The 10357-nt window shown below is 48.2% G+C and overlaps 1 protein-coding gene across 1 annotated transcript; it reads left to right on the top strand.

Annotated features, from left to right (window-relative positions):
* The first annotated feature begins 955 nt into the window (after positions 1-955).
* On the top strand, positions 956-9592 carry LIN7B (lin-7 homolog B, crumbs cell polarity complex component). Its single transcript, XM_056863440.1, has 6 exons — positions 956-1022; positions 2027-2145; positions 2948-3019; positions 4212-4421; positions 6941-7104; positions 9344-9592. Exons 1-6 carry the CDS (start codon positions 986-988, stop codon positions 9363-9365), a joined length of 624 nt encoding a protein of 207 aa, XP_056719418.1. The 5' UTR covers positions 956-985; the 3' UTR covers positions 9366-9592.
* The last annotated feature ends 765 nt before the right edge of the window (positions 9593-10357 follow it).

Genomic DNA, 10357 nt, shown 5'->3' with positions numbered 1-10357 from the left:
GTTAGCAAAAGTATATACAATTTATTTTCAGATGGAAAAGAGTGAGGGGGGAGTCCTTTTAAGTTTAAATTACTATTATTTTTGTCGTCTTTTACCACTTTTATCAATTTTTTAGTAATACAGATGCTGATGTTATGTTGTATATGAAATGAAGAAAATATTTTTAAAAAATTAAAAAAAGAATACCCCTCTCCTCCATGAACACATCCACTCCCCCTCTACCACTTCATCAATTTTTTAGTAATACAGATGTTGGTGTTATGTTGTATATTAAATGAAAATAATAATTTAAAAAATTAAAAAAAGAATACCCCTCTCCTCCATGAACACATCCACTCCCCCTCCACCACTTCATCATTTTTTTAGTAATACAGATGTTGGTGTTATGTTGTATATTAAATGAAAATAATAATTAAAAAATTAAAAAAAGAATACCCCTCTCCTCCATGAACACATCCACTCCCCCTCCACCACTTCATCAATTTTTTAGTAATACAGATGTTGGTGTTATGTTGTATATTAAATGAAAAAAATAATAAAAAAATTAAAAGAATACCCCTCTCCTCCATGAACACATCCACTCCCCCTCTTCACGCCTTCCAAGTTTGCAGCCGCCACCGCATCCTGGGGCAGGGAGTTCCGCCGTTCCACCACGCGCCGGGCGAAGAAACGCTTCCTTCTATCACCCAAGGCACGGTTCCATCACGCAACGCAAACCCCGCCCTCCCCAGGCTCCGCCCCCCCCAACCTCCCGCCGGTGGCAAAGAGGGACCTGGCCACCCTATGCGGGGCGCAGGACCCACACACGCACGCACGCCCCGGTTAGGCCGAGCCCCGGCCCGGATCAGGGCGGCCTAACTCACGTGCGCGGCCGGACGCGCGCCCCGGGGAGGGCCGGGCTGCGCGTCGGGTTGCAAATCCGGTGACGCTCCCGTCCCCTCCTCCCCGGCTGTTTGCACGCGAGAGACGGGGCTCGGGAGGGAAGATGGCAGCGCTGGCGGAGCCTCTGGGGCTGGAGAGGGGTAAGAGACACCCGGGGGGGGGGGAGATCGTGTTCCGACGGAGGTTGCACGCAGCAAAGGGGGTTGCATGCAGTAAAGGGGCTGCCGGCAGTAAAGGGTTTTTTTTTGGGGGGGGGAGATCGTGTTCCGACGGAGGTTGCGCGCAGCAAAGGGGGTTGCATGCAGTAAAAGGGCTGCAGGCAGTAAAGGGTTTTTTTGGGGGGAGAGATCGTGTTCCCACGGGGGTTGCATGCAGTAAAAGGGCTGCAGGCAGTAAAGAGGGTTTTTTTTGGGGGGGGGGAGATCGTGTTCCGACGGAGGTTGCACGCAGCAAAGGGGGTTGCATGCAGTAAAGGGTTTTTTTGGGGGGAGAGATCGTGTTCCGACAGAGGTTGCACGCAGCAAAGGGGGTTGCATGCAGTAAAGGGGTTTGGGGGGGGGAGAGATCGTGTTCCGACGAAGGTTGCATGCAGTAAAGGGGCTGCATGCAATAAAGGGGTTTGGGGCGGGGGAGATCGTGTTCCGACGGAGGTTGCACGCAGCAAAGGGGGTTGCATGCAGTAAAAGGGCTGCATGTAGTAAAGAGTTTTTTTTGGGGGGGAGAGATCGTGTTCCGACGGGGGTTGCACGCAGTAAAAGGGCTGCAGGCAGTAAAGGGGTTGGGGGGGGGGATAGAGGGGCTGATCTCGCCCCTATCTGTTACCGGCCATGCAGATATGGGTAGAGGCAGCCTGCCTCCCTTCCCCACGGCAAGGGGTTTGCACGCGTGTAGAGGAGGAAGGGTGGGTGGGGGGAATGGACCCGGGAGCTCAACCCGTGCACACTCGTGGAAGAAGATGGAAGGCGAGGGATTGTGACGCTGCTCGCCGCCGAAAGATGGAGGCTGGGCCCTTCCCGGGCCACGGCTGCTTAAAGGAGATCCCTGGAAAGACAGCGGGGAGGGAGTTTTGAGAATCCAGATGGGGGAAATGTGCAACTGGGCCTTGCCCACTGACGCCTCTGCTCTTCCCTCCCCCCCCATCCAGATGTGGCCCGAGCGGTGGAACTGCTGGAACGGCTCCAGCGCAGCGGGGAGGTGCCCCCCCAGAAGCTGCAAGCCCTTCAGAGGGTGCTGCAGAGTAAATTCTGCTCCGCCATCCGCGAGGTGAGCCCTCTCTGCCCTGTGTTGCCTTTTGTTGATGACGTCCGGGATCCCCGGACCCGCCGACAACCTGTCTCCTTTTCTGGTCCCTCCATCGGCGATGACGTCCCCCGCCCCCATATGAACACATGAAGCTGCCTTATACTGAATTAGACCCTTAGTCCATCTGAGTCAGTATTGTCTACTCCGTCTGGCAACGGCTGTCACTAGCAGTAGAAAAGAACAAGAGTCCAGGAGCACCTTAAAGGCGGGCAAAATTTCAGGCTGGGTGTGAGCTTTCGTGGGCAGCTGCTCACTTCTTCAGATACCAAAATTCAGATACGAAAGCTCCTACCCTGTCAGAAGCTCCTACCCCGTCAGAAAATTCAGATACGAAAGCTCCTACCCTTTCAAAAAAATTCTGATATGAAAGCTCATACCCTGCTAGAAAATTCAGATACGAAACCTCATACCTGCCAGAAATTTTGTTAGGATGCTTTCACACATGCTGAATAATAATCCACTTTCAATGCACTTTGCATCTGGATTTTACTGTGTGAAACAGCAAAATCCACTTGCAAATGATCATTAAAGGGCATTGAAACTGGACTGAAAGTGCATTATTTAGGATGTGTGAAAGCCCGCTTAGTCTTTCAGGTGCTACTGAACTCTTGCTCTTTCCTACTGCTATAGTAGCCAATGTTTCGCATCTTCTGGTAACCCCACCTTGTATCCTCCTCAAGTTACACTCCTGCCTTACTTTTCTCCCTCCGTGTTCTGCCTCGTGGAAAAGCTCCCTGACAAACCTTGTGTCTCTTTTGGGCAGGTCTATGAGCAGCTATATGACACGCTGGATATTACTGGGAGTCCTGAAATCCGAGCTCACGCCACAGCGAAGGTATTTTAAACTATCATCACACGTCTGTGGCCCCCTTTTCTACGTAGAACTGGCCACACACACATACCCCATTTCAGGCAAAATTTAATTTTTGTTCGAAAAAGGGACGGGGGTTATATTCAATATAGACAAAGTTGGGTGTATTGCGGGTGTAGGATTCTGTGGAAGCTTTCTGTTTTCCTAAAGCAAGTTTCTAGTCCTTATGGTTGCAAAGGAATCCTTGAAAGTGTGCTTCCAAGAATTTTTACATAGGTGGAGGCGGAAGTTTAAGCCCTACGTTGTTCTCTCTTCTTTCCCCATGATTAATTAAACCAGAATAAATTAAGACACGCCGATGTTCTCAATCTGCATTATTTATGCAAGCCACAGAATCCCACTTCTCTTGGTGCAGAATTCATATTGCCTAGACAAAAAGTCTGTTGAGTGTGCCGGTTTCTAAAGAGGCCAAATAAATATTGGCAACCTTTGCTTAAAAATAAATTTAAAGGTGGACAGAAGCATGAGAGGCATTGCAAATCAGTTGACTCCATCAGCAGTGCATTTGTTTGTTCTGAAGGAGTAGCCAGATTTATCTGTAGTGGTGCAATTAAACAAGAGTCCAGTAGCACCTAGAAGACCAACATAATTTATCTCAGTGTCAGCTTTTTTGATTCCGAGCTCACTTCATCAGATGCATTGGAGGGTTCAACCATTGCAGTTACTTATTCTTGGAATTACAAGCAACATACTCTGTGTAAGTAGCTGCTGTGGATTTACACTCCTGTGCATCTGATGAAGTGAAGCTCTGACTCACAAAAGGTTTGACATTTATTTGTCTTATTTTTTAAAGGAAATAATTCTTTCCCACCATTCATCCTTCCAAAAAGAAAAAAGACAAATTTTAATTAGTAGGGTCATAGTAGTAAAATACAAGCTCGGAAAGCTGGGAAGAATCATAGCAATGCTGATTCTGTGACCTTAGGCAGTTCATGGGAGGCAGTTTATGAGAGGGAGGGCATCTTGGCCATCTTCTGGGCATGGAGTAGGGGTCACTGGGTGTGTGTGGGGGAAGTAGTTGTGAAATTCCTGCATTGGGCAGGGGGTTGGACTTGATGACCCTGGTGGTCCCTTCCAATTCTATGATTCTATGATAGGGAATGGTAGAGAAAGTCGGCATATAAAAACCAACTCTTCTTCTTCCTCCCACATCCAGGCGACAGTGGCTGCCTTTGCAGCGAGCGAGGGTCACGCGCATCCACGGGTGGTGGAGCTCCCCAAAACGGACGAAGGCCTGGGCTTCAACATCATGGGGGGCAAGGAGCAGAACTCTCCCATCTATATTTCCCGCATCATTCCAGGGGGAGTGGCCGACCGCCACGGTGGCCTCAAGCGTGGAGATCAGTTGCTGTCGGTCAATGGCGTGGTGTGTATTGAGCAGTGGGAAACTAGGGAAGCCCTATGGGAGTGTACCTAAGTGAAGGAAAGAGGGGTGGGTTTTACTCGCCCTCCATTCGTCTATTTAAATGGAGAACCGATAGGGTCGTCGTTGGGTGGGATGTTTTGGCCTGTATCTACCTGGCAGATCTTGGTTCAACTGTTTGTTTAGCCTCTTTGGTGGGCTCTGCTCTATTTCAGCCATGGTTCCTCTAGATGTGGATTGTCAAGGGGTAATGACATTTGTTTAGTTGTATGGCCATCTGGGAGGGGCTGTGGCTCAGTGGTAGAGCATCTGCTTGGCTTGCAGAAGGTCCCAGGTTCAATCCCCGGCATCTCCAGTTAAAGGGATTAGGCAAGGAGGTGATGTGAAAGACCTCTGCCTGAGATCCTGGAGAGCCGCTGCCGGTCTGAGTAGACGATACTGACTTTGCTGGACTGAGGGTCTGATTCGGTATATGGCAGCTTCCTGTGTTCAATAAAATTGATACGTTTGGGTGGTGAGATGGGACCCTATGTATATTTTATCTTAACAATAGGCAGTAATGAATCTTTGCATGGACCATGGTAGAGGGTAGTGCAGATGTTACGTGTGAAGTGACAAGTGATCTCTTATCAGGGGAACATAAAAGCATTATTCAAGATAAAGGAGTGACCACTTAACACAGTCCTTCTCTGTGTAAGGGAGTCGCTAGAGCAGGTGCCTTCACTTGCTGCATATATAAGGGTGAACTGTCTTTTTGACTGTGCTTTTAAAGGTGTGTGCATTGGCTTTTAACTGAGCTTATCAGGGTATCACCCTGACCTGGATGGCCCAGGCTAGCCAGATCTTGGGAGCTAAGCATGATCGGTCCTGGTTAGTATTTGGAAGGGAGCCCAACAAGGATATCCGGGATCGTTATGCAGAGGCAGGCAATGGCAGACCACCTCTGTTCGTCGCTTGCCTTGAAAACCCCTACAGCAGGGGTGGGGCCATTTAAGGCCCGTGAAATCATTCGGTCTGGCCATTCGTGGGTCCTGGCAGATCTCTAGCTCAGAAGGATCTAAGACTGGTGATCCGCACCCTCCCGCAGACAGGAATAGCCTCTATTCAAGGTGGATGTGAGTTTGTTTTGCTGAGAAAAGGAACCTTTTTTCCCTTTTGCAGAAGAGTCATTAGCTATGGAGCTGCTAGGACCGCCCAAGAAACTGTGTTAACCCTTTCCCACCCGGGCTGTGGAGAAATATATTGGTCGGCTAATTATTAAGTTGATAATTTTGTATGGCCCGTGAATGATGTTATAAATATCCAAATGGCCCTTGGCGGAAAAAAGGTTCCCTACCCCTGCCCTACAGGGTCGCCGTACATTGGCTACAACTTGACTGCACTTTCTACTACCAATTGTATAGCATTTTTGGCCATCTATGCTTGGTAATTAGCAGCGCGTTCCAGGCCGAATTGCCTCGCATATTTTAAAAAAAATTTCACGCTGAACCGTCATTCCGGAAGTGACTGCGAAGCCAATGCATACCTGCTTCGCATTACTTAAGAGCCCCTTTAACACTACCTTTGGTGTTTGCTCTGCCCCCACCGCGAAGAATCCTCTGAAGGAACCATGCAAAATAACAGCGGCTGGTTAGCTATGCACATGTTAATGGCTATGCCTACAGGAACAAAGGAGCAGGCAAGTGGGGGGGTGGAACTTCTTTTGCGTTGGGGCCGTGAATAGGCATTTTTAAAGTCGCATTTTTTAAAAGCATTGAGTGAGCCTCAAAATTGACCATGCATAATTGGCCATAGAATCATAGAGTTGGAAGGGACCACCAGGGTCATCTAGTTCAACCCCCTACACAATGCAGGAAATTCACAACTACCTCCCCCTCACGCCCCCAGTTACCCCTACTCCATGCCCAGTGACCCCTACTCAACGTCCTCCAAAATGTTCTATCTTTGACAGCCTTTCTCAGGTCTTGCAAATTGAAGGCTGTGGCTTCCTTGATAGAGTCAATCCATCTCTTGTTGGGTCTTCCTCTTTTCCTTCTGCATTCAACTTTTCCTATCACGATTGTCTTCTCCAGTGACTCTTACCTTCTCATAATGTGACCAAAATACAACAGCCTCAGTTTAGTCATTTTAGCTTCTAGGGTCAGTTCAGGCTTGATTCGATCTATAACCCACTGATTTGTTTTTTTGGCGGTCCATGGTGTCCGTAACGCTCTCCTCCAACACCACATTTCAAAGGAATCTACTTTCTTCCTATCAGCTTTCTTCAATGTCCAGCTTTCAAACCCATACATAGTAATGGAGAAGACGATGGCATGAATTAACTTGATCTTGGAAGGAGGGGGTGTAGATATTTTAAATCAACATATCTGTATACAAACGCATCCATCTTACTGATAATTGTCATGTAACTTCACTAGCCATGAAGATGAGGAATAAAGGATTGGGTTGGCTATCTGTAGGAAAGACGGTATGATCCTACCCACCCCATCTTACCGCTTTGGATTTGCTTCTGTCTTCTGCAGAGCGTGGAAGGTGAGCAGCATGAACGGGCAGTGGAGCTTCTGAAAGCAGCCCAGGGCACTGTGAAGCTGGTTGTGCGCTACACGCCCAAAGTCCTGGAAGAGATGGAGGCACGGTTTGAGAAGATGCGGACAGCCCGGCGTCGACAGCAACACAACAGCTACTCGTAAGACTTAAACGTGAATTGAGTGTTTTGCTGTAGCTCCTCCCCAGGGCATATTCCCTGGTGTACAATTGAGGGTTTTTAAGAAATGTCTTTAAAAATTAGAAGAAGAGTTGGTTTTTATATGCCGAGTTTCTCTACCACTTAAGGGAGACTCAAACCGGCTTACAATCACCTTCCCTTCCCCTCCCCACATCAGACACCCTGTGAGGTAGGTGGGGCTGAGAGAGTGGGACTAGCCCAAGGTCATGTGGAGTGGGGAAACAAATCCAGTTCACCAGATTAGTCTCTGCTCCTCATGTGGAGGAGTGGGGAATCAAACCCTGTTCTCCAGATCAGGCTCCATCGCTCCAAACCACTGCTCTTAACCACTACACCACACTGGCTCTCTTAGAGATGTTTCTAGTCCTCATAGAGGCAGCAACAAAGCTGAGAAACGCCATGGTGAGCTTTCCCTTTTTTTGCCTCCTTCCTGGACAAAATAATAATAATTGTGAATTATCCAGACATGTTTCTCATGGAAGAATTATACAAAACAATTCTGGCATATGCCTGTATACTTCATTTCCAGAATGTCGGGTTGCAGGATACCTTCAGGCCAAGATCTAAACTCAGTAATATGAATATGGATGGCTACAAATATAATTGAGTTGCCAGCCAACAATCAGGTGTGGGGAGAAGTTCCTTTCAGAACCCAAATGTAGCAATCACAAGCAGTCAGACATGTCTCTGGTTGCCCCTGCCCCCAAGCATACAATCTGAATTTCAGATGCAGAAATCTTCCCACAGTTGCATAACTATGGTACACTCATGAACACATGAAGCTGCCTTAAACTGAATCGGGTCCATCAAAGTCAGTATTGTCTACTCAGACTGGCAGCGGCTCAGGTAGAGGTCTTTCACATCACCTATTTGCCTGGTCCCTTTAACTGGAGATGCCGGGGATTGAACCTGGGACCTTCTGCATATCATGCAGGTGCTCCAACACTGAGCCACAGCCCCTCCCCTATTGTTTCTCTTTCCAGCATCAGTCAGTAAGCCTCTAAAACCCAATGCTAGGAGGCGACATAGAGGAAGAGCCTTGTCCTGTATGCCCTGTCTTTGGCCCTCCAGGGAGTTGTGTGAAGCAGGATGCTGAACAAAATGACCCAGTGGTCTGATCCAGTGGGGTTCTTCTCATACTGTCTCCAGATTCCTTTCAGTTCTAATACTGGGTTGGATCCTGCCTGCTTCTTCACTCATTCTCTTCTAATTCCCCATCCCACAAGGCTTTTGTCCATGCAGGTTCTATCGTTCCCCAGGATAGCATTTTCAGTGGTTGAAGGGAACCCCTCTTCTCTTTTTCACCAGCAGAAAAGCTGGTTGGATCTAACCCATTGTGTTTTCCTGGTTAAGACTCTTGAAGGCCAACATGAACCCTCTGAGAACCTGACTTAAGTGATATGACCTTGTTGAACTCAACAAGGTTTTATGAGGTCCAGATGCACACTGACTCCTCGTTATCATGATGTCTAGTAGCCAAAGGTACCCTGACCTAGATATCACAGGCTAGCCTGATCTCATCAGATCTCAGAAGCTAAGCAGGGTTGTCCCTGGCAAATATTTGGATGGGCGACCTCCAAGGAATACCAGGGGCACGATGTGGAGGCAGGCAATGGCAAACCACCTCCAAAAATCTCTTGCCTTTAAAACTCTACGGGGTCGCCATAAGTCAGCTGTGACTTGACAGCACACAAAAAATAGCCACGGGTGGCCTTTGTGGGGGATAAGAAAAATCTGCACAGTGGGGCTAGATAGAATTTAGGTTTTTGCAAACCTGGGGGAACCCATGGATTTGCGGAAAAATCTCATTTGGGGTGACCCTCTAGGCACAAAGGAAAATAGTTAGGGGTGACCCCCCCCCCGTTAAAAGGGGGGAATCTACGAGCTTGGGTGACATTTTTAATTGTCTTAGCAGCTCCAGTGGCTTCCGGCATTGTGGCAATGGCCGCCACCACTAGGAGGCAGCAAGCGGAGAGGGGAGTTGGATTCGGGGGGGGGGGGAAACGGGCCAAAGCCAGGACAGAGAGAACAGTGGCGCCCGAGTGGGGGGGATGTGGGATTGATGGGGCGGGGGAAATAGTATTTCCTTTTCCCTGTGAGTTGTTCCTGCTTGGAATTGAGGGGAAATTGCATTCCTGGGTTCTCTCATAATTCATATTTCCTCTTCCTGTCTCTTTTCCCCTCTTCTTTCTCCCCACAGATCCTTGGAATCGCGAGGATAATTTGCACCGTTACCTCGTTGTTGGGGGGCCTGCCTGTGACTCTTCCAGCCTTCCCCTCCCCCCCTCTCCCCCATGATGGTTTTATCTGTATAGCAGGAGACATATATTTATCGACCTTCCTCCCCTTTGGTGGGAGGTGGGCTTCTATGTACAGTATTTATTCTCCACAACCCTCTTATTTAAAGATGTTCTGTGTGAGTGACTGTGTTTGTGCAAATCTATATTATATGCCCCCCGCCCCCCAGGTATCAAAAGACTTGTTTTTCCTGTGACACAGGGCTGTCGAAAAAGGAGAATGGAAACTTCCTGCATGAATGGCTGCCTCTACCTCAGAGGGTTTTTTGTCTCTGCTCTGAGTGAGGGACCCTTGTCTAAATCTAGCCTCCTTTCCCATCCTAGTGGATTTTGCACCTCAGCTCCTTGTGTAAACAAGTAGTCCCCACGTGGTGTGGTGCAGTGGGTGAAAACGGTGGAGTTAGACCCCAGGTTCCAGTCCCTCCTCGTGAAACTCCCTTGGGTGACTTTTGGGCTCAGTCACTTAGGCTCGCCTACCTCGCAGGGCTGTTGTGAGGATAAAATGGAGAAAACCTGTGTGTGCAGCCATGGGCGCCTCAGACGAAGAGTTGGGATAGAGTGTAACGAATAATGCTAATAAAAGAAGAAGGGGGTTGTCTCGGAACTCTCTCGCCTCTTCCAATCGGGATCTATTTTTTTCCTTCGTTTTATGTAAGTGATGAAAATGTTGGGTTTGGAAACCTCAGTTTGAACCATAATGCTCGCTGGATGTCTTCAGGTGAGTTGCACACTCTTAGTTGTGATTCCCTGCTGCAGAACAGGAACTATAATGTCATAATTCTGAAGATAAGAATGGCAAAAACGCTTTCTGGCAACAGAAATTGTTCACAAGCATGATAGAAATTATACGTTCCAATTAGACTGAATGGGGAATATGCCCCTTCCTTTATTCCTGATTGTGAGCATGGTGCAACAGC

Source organism: Euleptes europaea, chromosome 18 (assembly GCF_029931775.1).
Source record: "Euleptes europaea isolate rEulEur1 chromosome 18, rEulEur1.hap1, whole genome shotgun sequence".
In the NCBI taxonomy this organism is placed as follows: Eukaryota; Metazoa; Chordata; class Lepidosauria; order Squamata; family Sphaerodactylidae; genus Euleptes; species Euleptes europaea.
This window is presented reverse-complemented; position numbering and strand designations above follow the sequence as displayed.

Excerpts from the sequence above, each read along its gene's own strand:
- LIN7B (XM_056863440.1), top strand. The coding sequence starts at position 986 with ATGGCAGCGCTGGCGGAGCCTCTGGGGCTGGAGAGGG. Across the intron at positions 1,023-2,026 it reads GCCTCTGGGGCTGGAGAGGG|ATGTGGCCCGAGCGGTGGAA; the intron begins GTAAGAGACACC and ends CCCCCCATCCAG. Across the intron at positions 2,146-2,947 it reads TCTGCTCCGCCATCCGCGAG|GTCTATGAGCAGCTATATGA; the intron begins GTGAGCCCTCTC and ends TCTTTTGGGCAG.